At 39.4% G+C, this 27,036-nt stretch overlaps 1 protein-coding gene across 1 annotated transcript in view; it reads right to left on the bottom strand.

Annotated features, from left to right (window-relative positions):
• ABCC9 (ATP binding cassette subfamily C member 9) overlaps window positions 1-27,036 on the bottom strand; it is a gene marked incomplete at both ends in the record, with an annotated part of 67,158 nt that overhangs the window by 5,860 nt on the left and 34,262 nt on the right. The window contains 17 exons of the mRNA XM_082014284.1: window positions 1,068-1,146; window positions 1,734-1,864; window positions 2,834-2,954; window positions 5,757-5,858; window positions 8,249-8,351; window positions 11,126-11,218; window positions 14,060-14,217; window positions 15,002-15,071; window positions 15,875-16,023; window positions 16,943-17,190; window positions 19,335-19,431; window positions 19,987-20,112; window positions 20,610-20,747; window positions 21,747-21,827; window positions 22,322-22,406; window positions 23,824-23,925; window positions 25,475-25,513. Coding sequence (XP_081870410.1) covers window positions 1,068-1,146; window positions 1,734-1,864; window positions 2,834-2,954; window positions 5,757-5,858; window positions 8,249-8,351; window positions 11,126-11,218; window positions 14,060-14,217; window positions 15,002-15,071; window positions 15,875-16,023; window positions 16,943-17,190; window positions 19,335-19,431; window positions 19,987-20,112; window positions 20,610-20,747; window positions 21,747-21,827; window positions 22,322-22,406; window positions 23,824-23,925; window positions 25,475-25,513 — 1,922 coding nt within the window. The remainder of the gene's footprint in view (window positions 1-1,067; window positions 1,147-1,733; window positions 1,865-2,833; window positions 2,955-5,756; window positions 5,859-8,248; window positions 8,352-11,125; window positions 11,219-14,059; window positions 14,218-15,001; window positions 15,072-15,874; window positions 16,024-16,942; window positions 17,191-19,334; window positions 19,432-19,986; window positions 20,113-20,609; window positions 20,748-21,746; window positions 21,828-22,321; window positions 22,407-23,823; window positions 23,926-25,474; window positions 25,514-27,036) is intronic.

The following is a 27,036-nucleotide window of genomic DNA, read 5'->3' as shown; positions in this document are numbered from 1 at the left end:
TCTTGTTATATAACTTTTATTAGAGCCAGGACTCCACCCAGAAGTGGACCAGCAAAGAGGCCAAATATGGGTCTAGCTGAGAGAGAGAGGGATGTGCACAAAGGATAAACAGAGCTTGACTGGAAAACACTTAGGCATTCCCATTGGGAAAAATCAGGGATACAGAAGCAACAGACAAAGAAAGGATAAAGAAAGAAGATTAAAGTAGAAGGAAACTTAAAGTTGGCCAAAACCATAATTATTCTTTGTTTGCATTATTTATATATCCAGGAACCCCAGTCATGAATCAGAAACCTATTACCATAGATACATATAGGCACAGAACCACAAGAAAAGCAAGTATTAGCTGCATGAGATTTACTTATCCTCCCACGTCCTACTGGGGTTTCCCTAGCAAACGTTCCATGCACAATGGCTAAATTAGAAACACGGAAATCTTTGAAACAAAAAGATGACTTTCCAGTAAGTTTCCATATTCCTGCAACAGTACACATGTATATGTATTGTAAATGCCAGGGTACATATTGCTGCATACCAGTTCATGCCAATTAGCTGGGAGAGTGAAATGCTGCAGAAGTGAAAACATAGCAAAATGTTTCCCAAACCTTTAGTCAGTTTTTGCTGTAATTGTGGGAAACCACAATAAAATAAAAAATAAATATCAAGGGAATGGACTTGTTGAGTTCTAGTTTCTATTCTGCTAATATTTTGACAGCTATCATAAGTTAATGCAGTTATTCATTAGGAAGAAATTTAGAGGCTCCAGAGAATTGCATATTTTTTCCTCCTATCTCAAAAATGGCATATTTTTTTGTCAGAGCATATGCAAAAACATAAAAAAAAATTAGAAGTATAATCTGTGTGTAATGTTTCCTGGAAGAACGAAGCACTGCTCACAACAGGACACTTTGTACTTTGAAGCATCAGGCATAACAAGTCCAATTCTAATCAAGTATCTTCTGAGCCAGAGAGCCAGGATGTAAACTATCAAAAAGTCTCCTCACTTCTCCTGAAGAAGTAAGGGGGGAGCAGGTCAGGAGTGGCAACATACTCCAGTGAAAACTAACCATCAAATATGTCCACCATTCTGAAGAACGCCAAAGACAGGGATGACTTGCCGCTGCCAGTACGTCCACAGATCCCAACCTGCAAAAGAAAGCAAGATGTTACTTACTTATGAAAGGAAGCTGTAAATCAGACTTGCAGTCCTTCTGGGAAAGCTGGACTGGAATGCCCTACTGATGAGTAAAAAGGTCCTTCCCCATGGCTGGTGGCACCAGCGAAAAAACAAAAGACCGTGGAAAGCACACTTCTCTTTTCTGGCTCTCAGCATCGTGAGGACTTGTCCCAGGAACATTTTTGAAACTTCAGCATTTTGACCTGGACTCCAATGACACTATATGCTGAAAAGTGAAATATTCTTGCATTTTTACTCTGTTCCAGTCTGGTGTTCACCTAACCGCATCTGACCAACTAGGCTCACTCTTTGTGAAGAGGGTGGACTTGTAAAGAAATGAGACTCAGAAGGAAAACAGATCCATCAAGAATAAGATGTCATCAGTGTAAGTTCCCTGACCCATGCCCAGGGACCTCAGAGAGGACCATCGATGTATATAGCTGTCACTGCAAATTGTTGTTATTCTTGCTCTTCTGCCACCTTAGAAAAGGAAACACACTAAGAAAGGATCTGCTCCAGAATGAGGACAATGATAGGGAGTTGCTTGACACAGTACCTTTTGTCCTGGCTTGATATATGCCTTAACGTGCTTAAGAACAGGTTTCAGGTTGTTCTCATACCGAACGCACAAATTTTCGATCTTGATTTCCCCTTCTTGGGGCCAGTCTTTTGGGACTTGAGAGGGATCTGAAATAGTTAACAGTAAAACAAACAAAAATGAATGCTACCAGAGGGTCACCTTTTATGACATTCCCATTTCCCCTTTTTTCCTGCCTGGGCACCTTCCTGAAGCCACTTGAGAAATGGAGTCCCAGTTCTCTGCCGAGGGGGAGCTGGGAACTGCCTGGCGGGCACATTAGCACTCAGCTTCCAGACCTCGACACATAAGATGAGAGGGCAGATGCTGAAGTGGCTCTTGGCAATGAAATGGGGAGAAGCCAAGTGAAGAGAGAACATAGTGTCAGCGCAGTGTTAGTATGTTCTTCGGTCAGTAACCGGCACAGGAAGGGCAGTGCAAGGAAGGGTGTTGTTACTGCCGTACAACATGAGCTGTTGACTTTATCACAGCTCATGTTTCATCCTGATTTGCAAATACACAGGCAAGTTTTGTCTCCAGACTAAGTGGCTTAGCTTTCCAGGGAAGCGTACTGACCTGTAAGCATTTTGGCCTTTCACTTCAAGCACTTCTAAAACACCAATCAAAGCCAATTTGAAATACGTGGAGTACGAACAGCAACGTGCAGTTCAGGGAAGAGTTGCTGAGGTCTGATTGCCAACGTGCCCCTGTCCTGTAGACCCCATTTGCTGCAAAGCGTGTGACTGTTAATGCATTTCTAATTTTTATCTATATTTTTGTTTTCCAAATAGCCACATGGATGTTTTGTTCATTCCATCTATAACTGTGCCGTGGTACTTTCTGATTAGACTACAGGGGCATGCTCTGTATCCCTGGCATTCAGTAGGGTTTTTTATGTTGAGTAGCATGGGCTACATATCTCGTAGCTGCTTTTGGCTACCCTTGTCACTCAGATCAGTGGGAGTTCCTACATGTCAATGAGAACAGGTTTTGGCCAGAGGCGTATACATTTTGCATGACCAATCTACCATGCTTTCACATTACCACATTAAAAAACAAAAAAGATTAGAGTGCAATACCCAAGTAGCCATCATAGTTCTCCGACTCCATGTTCAGGAAGCTGTGCACTTTTTTTACTGCACCCATCTGCACCTCCAGATCAGCCAGATTCCTCACCACCCAGTTCAAATAGTTGGTTATCTGCATCACAAAATGAAAACAAGGTCAGGGTTCATCTACCTGTTTGCGAATAAAGGTTGGATAAATTCGTGAAAGTCTTTGGCCTGACTCAGCACAGTGGGTCTCTCATTGACATTACAACAGCTCTAGACTCAGTGCAACAGAATCAAATGCATAATAAGTCAGTCATATCCCAACACAAACAACCCTGACGTAGTAATTTAGTGCTTAGGTATTCTCATCCTTCTTTTTGAAGGAGAAATATGGAAAGGTTGTACCTACAGTCTGAAGATGTGACTGATTAAGGGAATCTCTTGTTCTTGGCATCTAGTAATCTGTACTAGATTGCCAAAAGGCATCTTCTTTAAATACACACACAGAGTAGATATCAAAATTGGAAGCCGTGTTTGGAAATATTTCATTTTCTAATCTTTCAAAGACTGCAACTAAAGATTAAGAAAGTTTACTATTTGAAAATATACTGAAAAGATTTGATGGGCGTTTCATTTCTCTCTCCTTCTGTGCATATTTAGACATTTTATTTCTCTCTGTGGAAAATGTGAGGGTTTTTAGCATAGAAATATATAAGAAAAAATATATTATCAGCTCAATGGTGTTTCCTTCTTGGTTTTTATTCCCATTTGTAATCCAAAGGATCTGATCAGTAGTAAAGGTATTACTTGTAGTAGATAATAGTTGATAATTAGTTGTCTAACAATGCACAATAGCTTAGAGAAACTGATCTCTAGTCAGGACTGACTATTTAAGGCTGAAAATTGTAAAGCAATTTCCTAAACATTTCCTAAATGTTCCTAAGTCTGTGTTTAGGTGCTCATATAAAAAAGAAAAACTGATCTTATTAGGAACAGTTGATTGCCAAACACCTTTGAAAATTGAGATGCTTTACATACCTGAATAAAGGTTTAGAAACTTAACTTAGACAGTGAAAACATCCTATACGCAGACATATTCAGAAAAAGATTTTGTCATTTATTTGTGGGACATTGCTGAATCTGCCAGATAAGAAATTTATTATAAATAAATCAGCCAGCTCCACTTCTTTTCCACTTACCTAATACTGATGCAATAGGCATACAGTAAATAATTTTCATTGAGATTCAGCAATAACACTTGTTGTCAATTTAGAGGATTTAGTTGCTTACTTTATCCTTAAGATAGACTTATTCTAGTGGCTATTGTGAAGTATTTTCTTTGTTATTCAGAAACCCACTCATTCTGTGTCCAGCTGTTGCATCAGGAAGTTATGGAAATGGGTACGTTTGCAGATGAGCTAAACACTCTGCTGTTTGCAGAGTAGCAGGCTGCAATCGTATTTGGCAGATTTGATAACAGAGCCTGGCATCCCAAAGGCTCTACCCATTATTTCAACCTTTATCACAGTTGTGCAAGGGAGTTGGCAGTGTTTATACAACGGAAGAGAATAAGCTTGAAGATGTCCACTGTAAACACAACGTTGGTACAAACAGTTTGCTCTCATCCAGGTCCAAACATCAGCCCTCTCTTAGCTCCAGGGAGAAATGATACAAAAACCCATGTCAGGGGCCACAAGTAAGATTCAACTGCATTCAAAGTTTCATCAGTGTTATTGTGGGGCAGGAGGGAGACAGGTGACTAACGCATTTTTTCCTCTGCTATGCCAGACTTCAGCACGTGGCTAATTTACACTAATGGTCTGTTTGCAAATACAGACTAAATGCAAAGAAGTCAAAGATGATGCAGACATCTTGGCACTTCCAGATCTCTGCTAACGAAGCAGGATTACCAGGAATGTTTTCAGAGTGAAGTTGAAGCTCTGGGACTGATTCTTAGTTACTGGCAGATTCTCACACTGCTGCAACAACAGGACGAGGGGGATCTAAGGCCATCCTAAGGCAGCTGCCAAGAACTTTCTCTTGTAACCATGGGTGTGCCAGCATTTACGTGCAAAGCCAAATCTCAGCATTAGTCCCATACCCATACCATTCCCTCATACCAGTGCCGTAAAGCAGCCATTTTTTTGCCATGCCAGCCATGGTTTCAAAAATTCTTCCTGCCATTATCCTTATGCTGCTTCTGTCCCCACTCTCATGATTAATTCAGTGATATTTCTGCTCTCTATGGTGATCATACTCACGCTATGCTCATCATGCGCTCTCTGCCTCTCTTACAGCCTACTGCACTAAAACACTGTTCCTTCTCCATGACTCGGCTCAAATAGCTCAGTGCTAACAATAGAGTTAAAATGAATTGGCTAGCATCCCACCAAGATCTCATCTCCTCTGCTTTCCTACTGCTACCTGTCATGATGAACCATGCCTCCGAGCCCCAAAAGTCCCAATCCCAAATCTATTCAGAATTTTGTGGAAAATATTTGGCATCTGAGTAATTTCCTTCCAAAGGTAGAACTGTCATTTCTGGTTCTTCAGCAATTATTTTATTTGGTCTTTGGTTAAACATTACCCAGGTTATGACAGTCTGTGGGATAGTATTTTCTGGCAGGTTTTGCCATATACAGGCAGAACCAACACTGTGTTGTGCAAAACAGAGTGCACAGCAGGTCCTCTTACGCATTTTTAATTTTCCTGCTCTGCTTGGGAGCACGCAGGGCCTGGGAATGGTTGTGTTTTTTTAATTGGCTCATAAAACCTGAAGCAAGTCCAAGTTGCCCTGAACTCTCTCAACTTTGGCTCAAATCCATTATTTGCAAGATTGTTTGTTTCAAGATTAAGAAAGTTGGAAGATAACCATGTATATGTATTTAAAAAAATATCATAAAACTAATACATTGGTCTGGAAGTTCTTATGCTTTGCCTTGGTACATACCGTCAGAGCATACAGGAGACCTAGCCCCACAAACCCCGAGTTAGGCCCTTCGGTGATGGAAGTGACAGCCGCAGTCAGAACTATGCAAGCACCGAGGTAATCCTGGAACGAGAAAGAAGGAAGAGAAAGATTCTAGACAACATTAAAACACAGAAACAAGAAAACTTCTTCAGATACAGAGCACATTTGCTTTACTAAGGACTATTTCTATAATGATGCCTAGTTCTTAATTCTGGGCTATTTTTCCTGGAAAATGTCAGGGGTTTTTGTGCCCAACCTGAAACACCCTAAAGGAATTTGCTGAACACAAATGAAACAGGACAGTATTTTCTGCATATCCAGTTGGGCTAGGGTATCCCGTTGTGGCCACCCCAAAAAGAGCAGGTATCAAAAATCTAATGATCACATAAAAAACCCAAACAAAATACCATAAGAATGGCATAATACTGACACTCCTAATTCCTAGCACTAAAACAAATCAATTCCACTCTCTACTCTCCTTCAGGTCTTCTCAAACATGGGTTTGCCTCCCAAAAAAAAGAAGTATCAGTGACTTCACAAACTCCATGAAGAGTTTTGGTAGAATTTATACAGGTAATCCACATGTTTTATGGGCACAAGTGGGTAAATTCACATAAAGTGTCTACATCATGCAATGGGACGCTGTGCATAGTGAAGGCATCCCCAAGTCTGCTATATACTCACAGCCTGCAGTGAAACACCATGTGGGTGTTGGTAGTATGGACTCTGAAACCAGTATAGCTGTGTAGTTGTGATACTGCAAATGAGCTACTAAGCCTTGCTCCTGCCACAGCACTTCGAATTTTGGACTGACTCCATGGTAGACACCTGAAGGCTCTCAGCTCTGTTGCATGGTGATGACTTGCTTTACAGAAATTGCTGTGTAGGCTGTATTAGAAAGATCTGACTTCTCACAAGCTCTGCAGGAGCTTGAACCCATCTTCTTGATGTGTACCTCAGTTTTGAAGTGAATGCCGCTCATGAGCGATCTCATGTAGTTGTCAAGGTGCCTGATTCATGAGACTGCTGATATTCCTACTCTCCCACTGCTCCCTGCATTATATTTATCTTGGATTATAGTGTTAGCTTTTTCCATCCATTTTTTTCCTCCTGTCTGATAATATCCTGCCTGGAATCTTCCCCTCTGAGATTTGAAATGAGGGCTGCCTAGTTCATCTTTCTGTAAAAAGTGTTGATGAGGCAGATGACAGATTCAAATTTAACATCTACAGAGAAGTAGAACCACAATGATCTCGAGTCTCCATCAGCATCTGGGGCAGGACTTCATTGTTGCTATTAAACTCTATAAAGTTTTGTGTCATGTTAGTACCACTGTGCCATTAGGCAGAGCTAAATAAACTATTCCTTGGCATGACCACATTATTTTCAATGCCATGATGAAGCAATGCATATTCTTGGATCAAATTCATTCTGCATGTAAGCAGGTCTAAGACTGTGAGACATTAGCAGGCATTGCCACAGTTTATTCCAGGACTGGTTGTTGCTCTGTTATTTATCTGTCTTTGATTTGGAAGCGAGTTCAGCTTGATCTTGGAAGCTGTAGGAAGCTAAAAGCATGAGGAAAAGCTGTGCCATCATAAGAAATGGAGCACAACTTTGTTGCTCTGCTAGCATATCAGGAAATTAAGGTAAGGATACAGCCTTTGAAGTGAGGATTAATCATGCCTGTTACTATTTGTGTCTAGCAGAATCAGGTCACTGGTCTGTTTATTCACTGCTCTTGTAGTGTCAGATGAATAAGGAAATCACAGTGATTTTGCTCGCCTCTCGCTGACTTGCAAATCAGGGAACCTCTTCATATGCTGTTCCTTGTGGAGCCCCCATAGAAGCCAGGAACCTGTCTCACTGGCACTGGCTGTGTTGTGCCCTACCATCATTTGTTTTTCAGTTGGAGTCTAGTTCTGCCACCTTTCATGATACTGAACAGTACTGTAAATCGCACAGTATGGGTTCAGAGCTGCAGTAAGGGCACTGCAAATGGGGGCCCTAAATTACAGCTGTGGGATAAAACCTGTTGCTGGAGAGATGCCTCAGGACCTGGAAGCTCAATGGTGCCTAAAACAGCCCTCGCGGAATGATGGGACAGTTCACAAAACTACTTAAAAGCTACTCTGCTTTGAAAGTAGTTCCTGCTGTGGCAGGTCTGTAGATGCTGCGCAGTAGTAGAGAAAGCCTTATTTCAAGTTACGTAAATGTTTGTTCTTGCGCTCTCTTCAGATGCTAGACATCACAACAGAAAAAGATGAGGGAGACTTGTATTTTCTTCCTCCCAGCCAAGAAAGCTGAAAAAACCTTTTGGGTTTAACATAAACAATCCCAACCTATTTTAAGGGACAGTGTGTATAATCTCATCGTGAGATTAATTCTCGTTATTATCTTCTCTGCATCAGTCAAAGTCTCTGTTTGCTTCCAAGGTTTCAAAACCATGGCTAGGACTAAACTGAACGTACCGTCCTGACCTCCAGCCATCTGTTGGCAGCCGATAGAAATAAGTAGGCAATGTTGTTCGTGTCTGTTAGCTCCAGCATACGTTGTTTAAATCTGGCTTCGTGCCTGCCAAGAGAAAAGTTGTTGTATTACAACACATTACACACTCATATGCAAAGAGATGAAGCATTAAACTCTTCTCTCCCACACCTCACCCCCAACCAAAATTTTTGGACCTTCTTCTTTTGCCAAACTTTGGGTTAAAAACTCTTCCCTAAGGACCCATACCTTCTGCTAGTGCTCTAGAGCTACACATACAGTGGGGAGGAATTTGTTTGACAAGCAATTAAATTGGGCTAGATTTTGGATCAGAGCCTGCCCCCTCAAAGAGACTGCAATCCCAGCATGTTAGGGACAGGATTTACTTCCCAGAGTATATCCACTTTCATAGTTGTGGACTGTGGCTGGTGCTGCCCTCCAGTCCTCTCACAGGTGAGTGCTGCCATGGCCCATCTCTTCTTCACAAGCCACTAGCAAGAGCAGAGGGCTCACCTGTCAGCATAAAATCTGATTTCAAAAGTTACCTGGCCAGCTGCAGGAGTCTTCAACAGGGGTGACATTTCTAAGACTTCAACTAATGTAGGCTGCAGATTGATCAGTAGATCAATACCTTTCAGCCACTCAGCTTAGCTGTTTTCTCAGCCAGTCACACTTTGCCTAAGCAACTCAGACGGCTACAATGAGGGAGAGCTATCAATCATTTCCGAGTTATAAAAACGAGCCGTGTTATCTCCACTGTCACTTGTTTCTCTCTCCCGTCATGTTTAAAAACCAGTGCGAGGATGTCAGAGCACCTAAGGGTGGAGGTACATGTTGGGAGGGAGGGGGAAATCTCTGCTGGTGTAAGTGTATTAAGTCATGGTGCCTTTCAATACTTTAGGTATGACCTGCAGTCAGATGGAAATGATTTTGTTGTTTCATATTAAATGTTAAATACTCTCACTTGAATAAAGTTGTTTCATATTCTACTGTCTGTTAAATACTCTCACTTGAATAAACTAGCCAAACTTCATCTTCATTCAGCAGCTTACTGTCTGTTTTATCATGGCAAGTTCTTCCATTTCAAAGTCTCAGGGCCCTGCTGTGAAGCACCTGTGATCCCTGTTCTGCCAGAAACTTCATTTTCTGGTTTTTTTTTTTTTTTTTCTTTTGGCCTTTTCCCACTGATACTTTATTTCCCTCTGCACAGCTTGTAAACATGGCAAGCAACCTCCCCGAAACAACAACTGGTAATGGTAATGACACGGGGAGTAGCAAGAGATTCACTGAATATTCTGCTCGTCTGCCTGTCTGGCAGCAAAACTGCTGTTTTCCTGGGGGAAAATCTGACATGCTCAATCTGTATCTTTTCATCCACGTCCAGCTCATCTTCTGGGCAGTTTTAGATTTTTATCCTGTCAGATGACAAACAGCAAAGGTCACTGAAATTGCTTTCTGATCCAACTGTGCTACTTTGTGGTAAGTTATATGAGGGGCTGCTCTATTTTATCCTGGAACATACTGAACTCAGACTGCAGAGAATGACTAACAGGACTGTTAGTAAATACGAGTTCACTGACAAAAAATGGTAGGGACTTCAGGTTTGGTTGACAGTGGAGCACAGATAGGGAAATGAAATGGCTTTGATTAGCACCAGGGATCCTGGAAAACTCAAGTGATGGCTACAATGCCTAGTCCTTCCCTAGGGCTGCCTTTTGCTCTCTGCCATCCAAGCCCATATTGCTGTTTTGTAAGGTAAAGAAGAGTTGGATGACCCCCAAGAAGTGCTAAGCTCCTTCTTCTTTCTCAGGACATAACATGATGAAAGGCCACTCTGAATCTCTCAAGAAGCACTCAGCATACATCAGCCTTGGACCTTAATTACGACTTACAGTTTCAGTACATCATTCTGGTTGATAAATCTTGTTACAACATTTTTTGTTGACCACTGGCGCACATCTCTTCAACACAGCAACATTTTTGCTTGTTCTGCCACAGTCCTTACTGCAGCACTCTGAACTAATAGCCTAGGTCCTAAAGCTAGCTTGAAATGATGAAGCAGTCTTAAGCTGATCAAATACATGTGTAAATAGAGTGCAGTGTGATCCACACTGGTTTGAAATCCTACAGTGTGCAGAATGAGTGCAAGTAACGCTTACTGGGGGACAACATCAAGCTGGTGCTTTGACAGAGCCATGCCAGCTATAATGTAGTGAATATACAAGGAGAATTTGGCCTATATTTCATGTAGTAAATAGAGAAAAAAATATATGCATGGAAAGTTGGAAAAATTCTCTGAAACTTCTGGAATTTATTTTTTGGTTTTGATTGACAAGGCTATGTTTTACAATATTAAGATCAAGTTCTGTTCTGCCATACTGTTTTCTTGGAAAGTCCCTCTAGTTGCATACCAACTTGCAGTTGGAGAGTACTATAATGATGTTTCCCTGCCTGAGGTGTGGGTTAAATACAGAAATGATTCAGGGGCACTGAATCTGATATAGGAGAGGGGTCTGAAGGAGTGATGCCCACGCCTGCCTGACAAAGGAGAGCTCCCTGTTGTCCAGGTGAGGCATGGTTAAACTAAACACCTTAAAAGTTTAAATGCCGTACCCTACAAAAGTCATCATCTTTAATTCAGTGGAAAACGAATACAGTTAAATTAGTGTGTTACTGAAAATATGCACAAACGTTTAGAGATGTGGAAAAGCAACAGGAAAACAAACAAACATTTCTTCTCTATTTTGAGGTAGCTTAATTAAAGTCTACCAAATCCAATAATTTGCCCTCAGATATGGTCCAACAAGCTGCATGGGCCAGAGCAGAACCCAAGCCTCTCACTAATCATTTGTGTTACAGACCTGAATGCTCTGATGGTGGTAAGGCCTTCAGCTGTCTCAGAGAAGTGACAGAGTAAAGGTAGCTGGGTGCTGTCATCAAGTTCCTGGAGGTCCCTAGGAGTACAAAAACCAACAGGCAGCCATTACAATGTGAACATCTCTGTCTGTAGAAATTTTACTGGATAACAGGCAAGAACAGACATTTTATGTATTGCACATATTCTTTTCAGGATGACACAAAACTATACTTTTCTATAGTATAGAAAGACACTGACATGGGAATATCGCATTTGCCATTTGCCATAGGAGGCTTTGAATCATCTCCCAGCCACCTCCATAAATGTAGCTTTTGGTCACAGCTAAGCTTCTCTTTGTCCCACAGCAATAATGATATTATCACATCTCTCCTGGATAAAAACTGCTGTCCATTTTAGCCAGATCCTAATTAACTTTTATTCTCAAACATTCTAATTTATTAATAGAACTAATATAACTAACTTAAATTCAGAACAGTTGATTTTCAACTTTATAGCATGTTATTTGTGGCTCTTACATCAAATATAAAATAGAGTTTATCTGCAAGTTTTATGTATTTTATTGCAATTGTATCAACTAGCCTATAAACTTTGCCTCAATTTGAGTATTTTGAGTATCTGTAAGTACCACAACATGCTGAACATAAAATATAGTAGACTATAGCAGACCTTCTATTTGTAGTGTTAACGTTATCACATTGGTTGAAATAGAGACAGCACTGACAGAGAAATAATATGAATGAGAAATTTCCTCAATTATTCAGCAATGGTGTTTTGAAGACCTGCCTGGAGCAATGATATTTAAGTTTAAAAAGTTCCAGTCTCCTGAAACAGGAACGTTTTCCAAACCACAGAGACAAATGCATCTTTCTGTAACACTGCCATTGGCATAGCAGCCAGTTGTATAAACAGAAGAGAGGCCAGATCATAAGATATTTAAACTCTTTATTAAAACCCTACTGTGTTTGCACACTGTATTAGATAGGCCAGAAGAAATAACTGCTCCATGATGCTGAATGTTACAGTATACAGAACTGAATTTGCTGCTTATCTTTTGATGATAAATATGCTCTCTTTCAAATTTATGATGGAAAATACACAGAAGTTTTTGAGATATGTAATGGAAAATACAACAAAGAGTCAAAGTGCTGCAAGAAATACTGTAAATATTTGCATTTCTAAAAATTAGTGAAGCTTTGTATGCCTGGAAAGCACTGCATGCAAGTAAGTTATAAATACTGTCTGAAGCTATTACTTCATCCTACGTTTGCCAAGACTATTTTTTCTAGAATTAAATTGGATTTATTAGTTTCTGTTGTGGATTGAAAGAACACAAGTCAACCCTGGATGCTTCACAAGGATTTAAAAGAGTTTAAATTAAACAGATTTAAAAAAAGCAAAAATACTTGCTGATACAGATTTTCCCAGAAAACTGTAAGGGAATAAAATGAGTGAGGTAGCTATGGACTTGCAGAAGATCAGCGATTGCAGAGCCAATGGGTGCATGTGTGTGTGTACTGACCTGCAGTGGTGATTAATTTCTTGCTAGCTTGTGTGGTATGGCTGTCGGTACAGCATGCGGGAAAACCAGGTTTGGAAATAGGTGGAGACTTTACTCTCACATATAAAATCACAGAGAGAAACTGTAGTATTTCCCTGGAGTCTAATACAGCAGTTTGTGCCTACTCTTTTGTATTTCAAGTACGAAGTTTAAACAGTGTGCACTGCTATATGTAGCAGGAGAGCGTGACACTCAGAAGACCATAAAGCATTTAAGAATGAAAACCAGGTCTCCTGGTTCCTTAGCCACCTTGAGACCTGGTGTACTGCTACATACAGCATTAGTTTGGAAACCTGGTAGGAAAAGAACAAGGTTTCTGAAAACTCTCAGAGAATTTAAGCAAATTATTTCAGAATTAAACTTTCTTGTTTTGTGAATTCTGATTGTAGAGATTTCTTATGAATAAATCTCCTTGGAAGTTCTGAGGAAAGCTGATGAAAAGTAGGCTAAAGTGAAGCTAAATTATTGCTATGTTGCTCTGTGCCCCTCCTGCTCCATTGACTTAGGGGGAATAACTGACACAATTCTTTCTCAGGCTACCTAAATAAGACTATTGTCCATGAAACCAACTGTACTGGAACGCTCAGTTGAAAATCACTGTGTCTCTTAACCGGATGCTACCAAACAGCAGTTAATGCTTGACCATGTGCATACTGCAAAGACAGGGACAGAAGTGACAGTTGCTAATGATGGTAGGTTATTTTGGCCTGCCTGCAGGTTAGCAGGCACCTTGATGGGTGTTTTTAAGTGTAGTAAATCCAGTCAGAAATCTGGCTGATAAATAAGAAGAAGGATGACTGAATGAATTTAAGAAAAAACTCCAAATGGCTTGCTTAAGATATTTTACTAAATTATATAATGGATTTAGCACTCAAAGCATGACTCTTAAGAAATCACGACATTTTTTGCTAAAAAAATGTAATCTTTATAACCAGCAAACCATTCTGAATATGAAATGTTGCTGTACAGTGGAAATGATATTCTGTGGAGGTTTTTTTACCAATATGAAGAAAAAGCCATGACTGATGTTAATCCAGGAAGTTATTTTCCATTCTCTACTAACCCTCAAAAGGTCAAAGAGGAGCTTTGACCAGATGTGAGCTGTGTCAGTTGATTAACAAACTTCATGCTTATCTGACTCTATAGCCAACAGTGTACAAAAGTGATGCAACTAGTGTTGCTTCCCCAGATACCCCGTCTGCATCAGGTCAGCTGGAAACACCCTCCAATATATGTCTCAAACTCATACCTCAGGATAAAAAGCTCCTATATACTACCTCCTGTAACCTCACATTCCATCACAACTCTTATGTTCAAATTTTTTTAGAATAAATTTTCAGGATAGTTTCTGATACATACTTGGAAGCAACTCTGAAGTATTTCTGGATGAAATAAAATGCTATCCCAAGAGGCACAAGGGCAACAAGGAACCATGGAGTGGCATAGGAGATCATTCCGATGGCTGACAGGCAGAGTAAGGTGGACCGTGTAAGAGACTCCAAGGTAGGAGGAATGTGCTAGAGCGAAACAAAAAACAAACATAAGGCAAAGGTTACCATTAGTACCACGATATGACTTTTCCTATAGAGTACCATAGGGAAAGTGCAATGATACCACTGTGCACTCATTGATACTCACCTTATATCAGGAGCTCTTATGTTTCTGTAGGTCTACTACTCAAATGTGCAGAGGTTAAAAAATGAGTCATTAGGTTTTTTTCTAAAGGTCAGTGTTTCAAAGATCACAGGGAAATAGAAGACATTTCCACCTTCTTTATATAGCGGGCAAGAAAGAGAAAATTTTCTTTGATGTCCCAAATATTTAGAGAAACAGCATGCTCTTTCTCAGAGCCTCTGAATTTTCCTCTCATGTTCCCATCACCTTTACATTCAGAATTATTACTCACCCAAAATTTTTAATTCACAGCCATAATGAAAGCATCCCTTCCTCTCCCTGAATGCTGTAAATTCATATATGCTACAGCCAGGATGGAACATCTATTTGTCATGTGTACTCCCATATAGTTAAAGTTATTATATTCTACCCTGTTTCCTGTTTTGAGCACATAATCTGGTGCTTTGCTAATCCAAATCTTCCAACAGAAACAAGTCTGCATGTGAAGACATTAAGAGCCACCATCTCCCACCAGGTTTATTCTAATAGTTACCTGCCCTCATTACCAGAGCCTGGTTTTGCTATGCCTTTCTCTACAGAATATTTGAATATATCATCTTATTCAGTAACTAAGTGAAAATTTACAAAGCCAAGATGTAACAAAACAGAATATACTGATAGGTCTACCTGATCAATGATATTTGTATCAGCAGAGAAGCGATTTAGAATTAGCCCCAATGGAGTCGTATCGAAAAACCTGTTGAACAAATTAAAAACAAAAAGTTACCTGAAAAGGAATTCCACTTTGGATAAAAAGCCTGGTCAGACAGAACACAGAGCTGTGTCCAGACATCTTCTAAAACCAAGCAGTAAATATGAGTAACATAACACATCATAATGTCTGCATCCCGACTATCCAAATGCTTCTCTTGGCATTCCCTCCCCTCCCCAAACTTTCATGTTTCCTCTTCCAAAAACCTACTGTCTTGCCTCCTGCTCTTTCATCCATGCTCCCTCAAGATTTAAGATCCCTTCCAGAGACCACAGCATGTCCCTGGCCGCTACTCAACCTCCTGCATAGTACTGGACACCAGGACTCACTTGTTTCATAAAAGAACCATGATAACTGTATTCATTATGCAGGCACCCTTTTGGCCATCCTGCTGCCTGTGAGAGACTGTGGTTACCATGCACAGAACCTGTCCCTGGCCATAAGAAGAAACTTGGTGTCCACATCATTTGACCCCATGTCCATTGCTCAGGGTTGGAGCTGCATGCCCTGAAGCTAGAACTACACTCAAAGCTTTCCTTGACACCCCAGCCTTAAAGGTGGTACCAGCTATCTGACATATTTCAGACAGATAAAAAAGGGGGCAAAATGTCATGTGTTCTGACATGGAATTTTCCCCCTCTGCTCACTTCACTAGTTATTTTCACTTTGAGGCCTTGCACAGAACAAGGCAATTACAAGAGCTTTTCACAGGTGTATCCTCCTAGTTACAAAACCAGGACAGGTTTTGGCCATCTAGGTTTTCAGGAATAATGTTATTTTTGCTGTACCTGATTGGTCCAAGGATGATCTTGTTGAGGAGATTGTGGTGTAGGTTCTTGGCTGCTGTGAGACCCATCCACTCCACAGTCAGAGATGTGATGAGGCAAAGGACAATCCCTGCTCCAGAGAGGATGCTGAAGACAGCTACATGGTAAGTCTAATAAAATGATAAATACATCAGTCCTAGAAATAAACACACATTTCTCTTCTCTACTAGGAAGTTCACAAGGTACTTGGTACCAATCAGCTAGCATGTCACATCACTTATATTACATAATTATATCAATATAATCTTTGGGAAATAAAAGAACTATAATGGAACTGCAGTTCATTACGTTCACATAATTGGAAGATTTGGCAGTTCTAAGATCCCTCAGCCTACTGATGAGTATCTCTCAAGACCTTGAAGTGATAGTACTTAGAACTGTGAAGATAGACTGGACAAATACAGAAGTATGTAAATTATTAGCCAAGAAACTCAGACAACCAAAGTAGAACCTCTCAAGAATTAAGGCATTTGAGAGATGCAGGAAAGTTCCACTTTATTAAGTTCAAGCACCACTAAAATTCCCAGAGCAAATCCTAAGCTAATCTGCCAGGGCTATAACACATTTAAGCCTTCTGAAAGTTTACTAAGTGGATTCCAGTGAGATATTTGTATATGAATCAAATTTACAGCTATAAGAAGATTGTATTTAAGTAGTACATTTGAAGACCTTTTTTTTTTTCTGGCAGGACATTACTGGACAGCCAATACTTAGGAAAATAGGGTCATTGACTTAGGTGTTAAAAAATCCAGATGGAAAAGTTTAGTATGCAATTCCTTCCTTTGAAAAGTCAATCATTTTTCTAAACCTTAAACATGATTCTGTTTCAGTTTTGCATGTTTGAAAAGATTGATAAAATCCGAATTGTCTTATGTTTTACCATAAACAATTTATACATTCTATATAATAATCAATCTTACTATATCTATCTGTATTTCAAATCTAGTTGGCTTCTAGATGAACAGTAAATAATTACTTTAGAACATTTTTTTTTTTTTTTCCCCTGTCAACCTCCAAGATATGTCCCACCTTGTTTGTGCTGTTAATGTCATCAACGTTCCTGACTTCATTTGCATTGTCCATGGACGTCCATGTAGCAAGCCAATAGTCTATGGCCACTATAACTGAGTGTTTCAACAATTTTGAGAAAATCATCAGAAAGAGCAAGAAAAATCCTCCAGAGGTTAAGTATCTCCAGCAGGTTTTCCATGGCATCTTTGTTCTGAGCCTCAAGACAGTTGACATATTATCATCTTCATCTTCTTCTTCTTCTTCCTCTGTGACTCAGACATTTGATCAAGTTAGCTTGGATTCAGTACTAAGAATTATACCTGGTTTTATTGGATTTAGTTGACTTTTTTTGTTTTGAATTTTAAATTTAATGGAAAAATTAAATTTGTAATTTAAAAACAGCAAACATTTCAGACTTATTTTCATAAGACATCCCCTGTGCTCTTTGAGCAACTCTATAGACTGTCAGTCTTTGACTATTTACAGTTTTGGTAATAAATATCTTTGTAAGTCAGGTCTTCAGTACTGACTATTGATAGTAGAGACTAGGCCTTTCCCAACCTGTTCATTTGCTTTTATTATACAGTCAGCAGAGCACTTTGGGTCATATGGAAGATTCTAGAAAGCTCGCCAAAGCTTTCCATCCAGATGCTCTGTCATCTGTTGCATGAAAGAATTCAATTTATACTTTATTCTTGAGTCTAAAGTTTTTTCTATATAAAAGAGCATAGCTGTGGGATTAATGTTTCTTCTAGCCCTACTTTTGACTATAAACACGTAATTGTTCACATGATACTGAAATATAATTGGTGGAAGACTTCTGCTATGGGAAATATATATTTCATGGGTGCATAAACACTACATTTAAAAATTATTTTTTTCCAGGTAATAAAAATATACATCCCAGCCTTGCAGACTGCATTTGGGGAAGAGAAATATTGACCTGCTCTTGACAGTCCTGAACTGACAGCATTTCCACCCATTTCTGATTTTGAATTTTAAAAATTAATTAGCAAGTGATATCTTGAAAGTTGAAATTCTACACTTTTTGGGACACAGACACTTTGTGTACGTTCCTTAGGTCATATAATAAGTGTGGATGACCTGGAATGCAATGTCAGGTTGTATTTTGGCCCTGAAGTTACTGATACGTGTTTTATGATGTTAATGATGTTTTTTGCAAGCATTCTGTGGACTATATGGATATGTCTTTTTTTTGCCATGTTTTCTTTCTTAGCCCATGAAGAAGATACAGGTTTTTGGCAAGGGTTTCTTGCACAGACCAAAAAGGAGGAGCCTGGGAATGACCTCAATTTAAACTCCTCCAGGAATTTAACTGATAAAGTGTACTGATGACTGGACATAGTAAGAGGTGTCCCGCTCAGCTCTGCCAAATAAATATGAAGCTAACATAGTATTTCCATCTCAGGGGGCTTTGGGGTCCATCTCTGCCTATTGTGCAGTGATTGGAAATCTCTTCAAAATGGAGCAATCCAGGACCTACAGACCTATGACTTAAGGTGATAATCCATCATGAGCATTGCCAGATGAAACACAAGGCAGCAGTAAAGGGCCTGCTAATAGCCAGTATGCATTCTGCTATCACTCCAGCCAACATCTCCGTGATAATTTCTGCAAGTAGTGCTCCTGTTGAGTTAAGGTGAAGTCTACAGTTCACCTTGTCTCTTCCCTGGCACAAACTTACTGCTTGCCAGGACTGACTACTCCATTAAGGCATGGTCTAGGATCCCACGGATGTTCTTGATGTGTCTTGTTGCCAGCTGCCAATATCCAAATGTGTATCCCACTCTGCCCCCAACACCACTTTAAAAGTGATGTGAATCTGAATCTGCAGCCTCTAAAAGCACCAAGACTTGGGGGAACAAGAAGCTAAGCTTGACAACAAAGCCTAAAATTTCTCCCACAAATAGATTCAGCTAGAAAAATAGCAGATTAACTCCATATCCAAAAAAGAATTGAAAATAGCTACAAGTTTGATCACGTGGTGATATATCAAGAGCCCAGAACAGGTATCTCATGAGGCTCAGGGCTACAGATGATCTAACATTATTGTACCAATAACTAGGCAGAGCTATCTCAATTTGCATTAAGAACAATTCTTACCATTGTTTTACTTCTATCTCACCCCTCACTATCTCCAGGCAGCATGAGTTAGCAAAGAAATTAACTTGTTTTGGTACACCTATTCCTTGCACAATGTTTAGAGAAATCTATGGAGAATCCCATAAACAAGTCATATTCTAAACAGGTTGAAGTATTGGACTTTCCACTGTTATTACCAAGTGTCATCAACATCTTCACGCTTTGTTGCTAAGAACTCCCAGCTGTTCAAGTGGAAAGGCAATCATACATGGCAGTAGAATAAATAAAGCAAAATGATAAAACATACCTTCATCTTCATCTTCCAGTTGTGATTTGGATTCTCTGGGGTACATGGCCCTTCTAAGAGTTTTTCTCTCAAGAGTAGTCTGGTCAGCTTCCATATCCTGTAATAACAATATTTATTAATTTGAGACATTACCTCTCTGCCATTGTGGTAACACCAACAGTAACCTCAAAGAGAATATTCAGATGATTTAGCTCACAGAATGCAAAAACACAGTATTTTAGGCTTTATCTTGCAGAAAATTCTGCCCTGTCCACTTTCTTCCCTCTCTCTTTCTTCCATTCTTTCATTCCTTCTCTTCTGGAATGATAAAAACTTCAAAAATAGTCTTTAAAGAACCCCAAATGCTCATGGCAAGAACAGAATAAAAAGATAAGACATACTTTAGGAAGTCTCTTAGTCTGCCCCTTGCTCCAGCAAAGGATCAGTTGTGCACCGCATTTCAAAAGGATGTTTGCCTAACGTGTCCTTACAAACCACCCATGATGGATATACCACACACTTCCTACACAATCTATTCTGGTCCTTAAAGCTCCTTACATTTCATGTGTTTTAGTTTTAAACTTGTTTTCTGACATGGTTTGTTTTTTTTAGAAATTAACTGAAAAATATTTCTTTTCAGAAAGGTCACTCTTGCCCAAATGCTCCTATTTACCTTCTCCAATTCTTGATCTTGGCGATTCATCAGAGTTTTCCAGTGTTCATATAGCTCAATATCCTTGTTTTGGATATCCTTTAGCGTCCCTTCTCTAAGCACCATTCCATCCTTCATTGCTATGATCTAGGGGAGAAAGCATCCAACAGGTCTACTCAGCAACACAGATACCATACTCACTGACCAGGATCCTACAAGACATGTCTCAGTATTGGTGAGACTACCATTACGGAAATTTCTGTGTTTATTTTGTTCACTATTTTACTAATAACTTCTTAAGTTTGTTGACGCAGCTCATACACTGAAGCTCCTATAAGCCATGCTTACCTCGACTTGTAAAAATCATGGACAAGACATAATAAGCAAGTCATATTTTCAATTAAGTCATAATTCTCTGGTGGCTTTCAATCAAAAAAACCTACACAAACAATGTAAAAATAAAACTGTTCCTTCTACTATGAAATTTGTATTAAGTAAAGTGGCAGTTAGCCACATGACGTAGGGAATTAAGGAGGAGGGACTCCATTACAGAGAAAAGTAGTGATCTCATCAAGTGTTATGGTGCTAACTTCAAGTGTCCGTTCATCATTAGCAAATCTGCATCATGGTATCTATTCTCTTACCCAGTCAGCATGTGGTAGATATTGTAACTTATGTGTCACCAGAACAAGAGTCCTCTTGTCTTCTTGCAGGAACTTCAAAATCCCTTCCTGCATCAAATGATCACTTAAGTGAATGTCCAGTGCAGAGAATGGGTCATCCTGCAATCAAACCAAATTTAAAAGCACTAGAACAGGATATAAAAGTGAGTTTTATTTCTTGCAAGCTTTTTTTAAAAATAGAAAGCATCTGACATTACTAACGTTTCATCTCTAATGACTAAGACCTAGTCAGAGGGCCACACTATGAAACAGTGAGCTAATGCATTGCTCTTTAGTTCATAGCAGTTAATTTTTTGTGTCTAGATGTGTGCGGTGCTGGTACCACACCGACAGCATGGAGTAATCCTGATCAGGAACACCAGATCTGAAATTTCCCATCCAAATTTGAAAATGCCAGGACCCAGAGCCAAACTTGGGCCTAATTTTGATGGGAAATTGGCACAGAAAAGGTAAAGCAGAGCTAGGAACTGTTCTGATTTCCTGCAAACTAAACTGCAGATGTGCTTGGTCTTCACTTTGAGTGAGTGAGTGTGGCTAGCAGTAAGACAGCACTCAGATAAGGATATTAATATGCAAACACTTTTTCTCTAAGAACAGAAGTCCCTAGTTAATTTTGAAGGTGCTCAAACAGCCCCTTCATCAGCAGTAGCCTCCTGAAATTCCTGACATGCCTTGAAATTAGTAACAGAGAAGGGAAAGTTTGTCCAAATCCACAGCACACTGCAGGAGAGTGCTGAACCCTCAGTCTGTTCATTGCTCACAAGTAGTTGCACCATGGTGCTTTTCCTTATCAAAAGTCCTGCTGATTTCAGTGGGACTGTGTTAACAGTAAGTCACCAGTGAGAGCGAGCAGAAGTTAGACAATCTGTTCTTCCGGTGTTAATCTCTGTAGGAAATCCCACCTTCATCAGTCTCCCAGTATGTTTTGATGCTGCCTCTGGTGGATGTTTATTTCCTATCTCTATAATCTGGATTTGGAGTTGAATAGAAGTCCCTATAGTTTTCTAAATCTAACATACATTTTTCTAAAGCTAAATATAAGGAATGACAGTTTTATTACTAACTTACCATGCTCCATATGAAAAAGAAAAATCTTACCAAGAAGACAATGTTGGTGTTTTGATAGAGTGCTCGAGCTACACAGATTCTCTGTCGTTGGCCGCCACTTAAATTAATCCCCTAATGAGCATAATGGATCAGAAATATGCATCTTTGAATAAACATTATGATAGGACTTTGGAAATGTGTTTTTTACAATTACACAGAGTTCCAATAAAAATAAAAAGCTTCATTAAAATGCTAATCCTGTTGATAAACAAGCATAATCCTCATATAGTATCAGAAGAAAAACAATTATTCAGCAACTAATCATGGGCAAGTTTAAATTATGAAGGGCTTTTCTAAGCACAGTAGTATTCTTAGATTGAAAAATGCAACGAATGCTAGCATCAAATTCTGCAAGAAAAATATAGGAGACTTTGATCAAAAAATCCCGTTTAAGAAACAGCTGAGGAAGGAAAAAAGTTTTCAACTTTTTTTGCAGTAAGCCCTGGTGAATTACAACTATCTACTAGGCTGGCAGCCCAGTACAGACTAGATTTGTCTGAGTGACAACAGAGAGCGCCTTCTTAATACATAAGCTAATCAGACACAAAAGCATTCATATTATTTACCCTTTCTCCAATTTCTGTCTGATCACCAAATGGTAGTAAGTCAATGTCAGGCTGCAGAGAGCATGCATCTGTAACAGCTTTGTATCTGCAAAAAGAGTATGGTCATTGCAACTCTTTAACCAGCCACTTTGCTAACACGAAAACCTCCAGCTCAAACTCACTGCTAAGTTATTATGGCTCAATGATGGTTGGTTAATTGCAAAGATAAGTAGGGCAAAATGATTATTCAGCAACTAATCATTGAGCATTGTAAACTAAGTATTGTAAAAAATGACATATTTATTAGAGACCTTTATTGGCAAGCCTACTTTTTAAAGACTGAATTATGTAACTTACAGAGTACATTCCTCCCTATCACAGAGCTGTTTTGCTGGACTCTGGAGTATTTGAAGCCATTTTCCAACGAGTTATTATTCTTCCCCCGTTAGGTGCCTCTTCATTTACTTCAGTGTGATATTACAGGCCAAAGGAACCCTCCAATGCTTCTGATCTTGCCAGAATCATGAAAAAACTTGCAAAAACTTGAAATTTGTTGTGAGATTTCTAGTTCTGTGGGGTATCACAGATAATCTGCTAATAAGAAGCTGGGATCAGACTGTTTGAGTGGTGTAATCCAGCCCTGCCCCTTTGATATGAGTGAAGTTAGGCTGATGGATGCAGTAGCTGAAGGACCAGGTCCCTGAAATTTTAGATGGTTATCTAGATTTTAAGATATTTCGTCATTGCTAAGTTTTATTAAGTGGAAATGGAGTCATGCATCTTAACAAAGCACATACTGAGAGGAAGGGGATGTATTTTTAATAACTTAAAAGAAAGAGAGTGTTGCCTTTGAAAACATCAGCAATTTGTTTTCCTTAAATCAAGTCACTTTTTCCACTGGATTTGTTAGCTGACCTTTTAGAAGGACACGAGAAGCAAGTGCTGGATAGGCACAACAGAAGCTGTGCACCCCACCTTTCAGAATCCCTTCTGCTGTATTTCTAAAGGAAGAATTAAAGTTATTTCCTTGAGGCACCCCATCTTCATACGCACAGTGTTTTTGTAAAGTGGCTGCTCCAGTAACTAGATCACAGCAGGATTAGCACATAAACTCAGTAGAAACATGCCTAGTATCCCTATTTCCAGAGTCCTCTGGCAACCTCAGGCTCCATTAAACAAAACAAAAACATGTCAGCAGTCTGCAAAGATGGGATTCATCTCACCTAACTTTAGCTGCTTGATAAATACACGGATGGCTTCTACTGTGTTCCACAGAGAGCCACTGCTGCTGTGTGATTTCTCACAAACATCTTACACATGCACTCTGGTTAGAGGGGGAGCCTTAAAAGACTAATTTAAAACAGAAACCTTCCTTTGAGACGGCTAAAGTCAGGTTAGCTAAATCCACACCAGGGTTAACGTGCATTGATATTTTTCAGAATCTACAAACTTCCTCCAGAAGGAGAAGCCAAAAATCTCTTTAAAAGAAGCTGACGTGTTTTTGCAAGGGGGTTGTTATTTACCTCTGTTTATTAAATGGACTCCCAAAGATAATGTTCTCTTCCACAGTTGCATTCAGCAGCCATGGCTTCTGAGCTGCGTAAGCCACTGAGTATCTGTTTCTACTGTAGACAGATAAAGAGCATTAGTAAAAAGCAAAGCACTCACATTATGAAATGTCTGAGAATCACACTTTAAAAAATTAATTTTATGAATATGCAGTTGTAAAAACACAGGGAAACACATAGGCAAAGCAACTGTTACAAAAGTGAAGGGATGAATTTTAAATTAGATGCTTTTGTTAGATCAGCACCCACTCTCTCCCCTGATGGCAAAATTGACACTCTAGATTGTATTCTATCCTACTATAAATGGCTGGTACCTACCTCAATTTAGTAACTGCAATTTCAATCCAAAGGCAAATTATAAATAATCAAAATTATTAAATTCTCACAAGAAGAGTTATTTTGTATTTTTTTCTCTAATGGCAAAACAGGTAGTGAAAAGGCACTGTTCAAACGGCATCAGGACACTTGACTTGCTGCTTTCTGAAGTTTTAGATTATTTTACGTGGCTGTGCACATGAAATACTTTTTTCTCAGCAAATGTTTTTTTCCTTTAAGTTTATTAGATCCTCAGTGTGCTGACATGATACTGGAAAAGAGAACAGTTCAATACAGATTGGGAAGGGATCACTATGGTCTCCAAAGTACTTATTAGATGTACTTTAAATGTGTCTAAATACCTAATGAAATGTGTACAATAGCGATGTGAATGTTCTTTACTTCTGGCTGTTTTGCCTATGTGTAGCAAAGAAGGTCATGTAATTTCAGACATTTTTCTGAGATGGTCGAGGAAGGTGTGAACTGGTACTGGCTTGTGGATCTGAACACTTATCTTCCTTCTCAGTCTCTTTCATGGTATTGCTTCAAACCAAACATTTGATATAGTTTTGGTTGTAAGCATCTAGGATTTGCTATTGAGAGAGAGGGTGCTAGGGTATGAGAAGTAGCTGGTTAGAAGGAGTCAGTGGTATCCCAAAAATTTTAGGAGTTTTAGCAGTCCAGTATGAAATATGTCCTCAGGATTATCAGGTAGCAAATTGTGGTGTGGCTCCCAACCACAGCTATGTGTGCCACTACTTCTTTATCATTTATGATGTGTTTTTAGTTTGGCTTGTCCTTCTTCTAAACCTGCAGGCCCTTTCACTGAAGCCAGGGGTGAGCCACTGCCTGACTTCTGCTGGAGCCCAGCCGGTTCCCTTCGCACACCGTGTGTCCTGCTCCACCACACAGCCATCAGGCTGGGTTACAGGCAACACAAAACCCGGTGCTGATCAGAAAACATGCAAACACATGGGAGGGTACACATAATGATGTCTTACATCTAGAGGCCCTGTCTTGCAAGATATGGAGCACACTAAACTCCCAGGGATGTCAAATGGGAGCTGGGAGCACTGAACATCTTTCAGATAAGACTGAGGTAGTGGTACAATGGCTGGAGAAGATTGGGATCCACTGGATTTAACACAATCTGTCAGTTAATCCTATGGTAAATGATTATTGGCATGGTAAGAAAACACAGAGATGGCTGAAGAGTACAAAGACGAAGGTTTGAGAAAATTCTGAAGAAATGAATGAGTGTATCATGATACACTAAAAACAGAAAGAATACCTTCTGGATGCTTCAAAAGAAGGTTCAGTTTCATTTACACTGTAAGTTATGGTAAATGACATTTAGTAAGCAGGAAATATAGAGAATAACATTTTGTGCAAGTTTTCTATACAGGGAAACTGGAGTTAAGTACATATTTTAAGAACTCAAAATCACTTTGGTGTTTTTTGTTCTTAAAGGGAAAATAAACAAGGTCTAATTGAAATTATGTAACTTTTCTAAATACAACAGTTTCATATCTATAATTCATAGTTGCTAAACAGGCAACTTATGCTGTTAGAAAATCTATTAAAAATGAAAAGTGTATTGTAAAATCTATTAAAAATGAAATTCTTAATACTGCCTGGGCATATAAAACATTGACAAGCAGTAAGTTAGCTTCTCCACGCAGTTCTGCCAATGACCTGCAAAAGTTGGTAACTAATGTCAAATTTCTCCTGCAGCAAAGATAAGCTTCGCAGATACAATTTCGAAAGGTACAAACACACTTTTGCGTCAGAATAGATTTTGAACCTGTTTATAGCTGTAAGGCTGCACCAAGCCATGCACTGCAACACCTAGGCTTTTCTTGTGAACTTCATAAGGATAGTATCCATGAAATACATTTTGAAGAACATGCAATGGTAGTAATGACATGAATGATTTTGCAGCTCCCTCTGTTTGTTAATTGACTTATTAACACTGTTGAGGGCATGGAATGGCAGTCAAAGCAGTTCTGGACCAGCAATGGTGCTCATGTCCAGGCATGGCAACACGTCACTGCAAAGTGCAAAACTTAAAAGAGTAACTTTATGCCAGGTAAATGGAAACAGACATTAGAAGGGACTAGAAAAATTATATTAATGTGTTATTTGCCTGACCAAAAAAACCCCAAACAAACAAAGAAATCCTCCCCTCCCAAGCCTATGAATCCTCCAGATGTAGTATTTGACTGCTGAGAGAGTAAATGCTTGGTATTCGATGCTTGCCTGCTGGGATACCAGTAACTGAAGCTGCTTTCACAAGCAGAGGATCCCAGTCTGGCAAAGGGCATGAAAATCTAATAGCAGAGCCTTTGTAATGCCCAACTCATGTATTAAGCATTGTCCTGGTTTCAGAACTGAGACATGTTGCTTTCTGTGCTCCACATCAGCTCTCTAAGAACTTTGAAAATTCATGCCTCCTAAAGTGCACAATCAGTGTGTTTCCTTCGTGCAAAAATCACCAGAGAAGATATTACATCTGTGGTCAATAAGCCCTGTTGGTTATCTCAGAAGTGTCACAGAGCTCAAGACAGATACTGCTTCACCAAAATTCATCCTTTATTTAGCAGAAGCTTCCAGTCTTCCCTACAACGTAAAAAAGTTACAAGAAAGCAAAAGATGGACTCTAATGAGAGATTAAAAAGAGGTCAGAAATTAGGTCAAACCAAACAAAAAAGAAGAAAACCTACATTTCCTCTATTTAAAAACCCCAAACCTCTTTCAGCAGTGCATTGCAATGGTAGAGAAAGGGATAATGCTTTTATGTATTTGTTTGGGAGTGCCGTCTGAAGTACAATTTAAGAAAAACTGAGCACAAAC

Source organism: Phaethon aethereus, assembly GCF_964289735.1.
Source record: "Phaethon aethereus genome assembly, chromosome: 1".
Taxonomy (NCBI): domain Eukaryota; kingdom Metazoa; phylum Chordata; class Aves; order Phaethontiformes; family Phaethontidae; genus Phaethon; species Phaethon aethereus.
The sequence above is the reverse complement of the archived record's forward strand: the minus strand, read 5'-3'. Positions and strand labels throughout refer to the sequence as shown.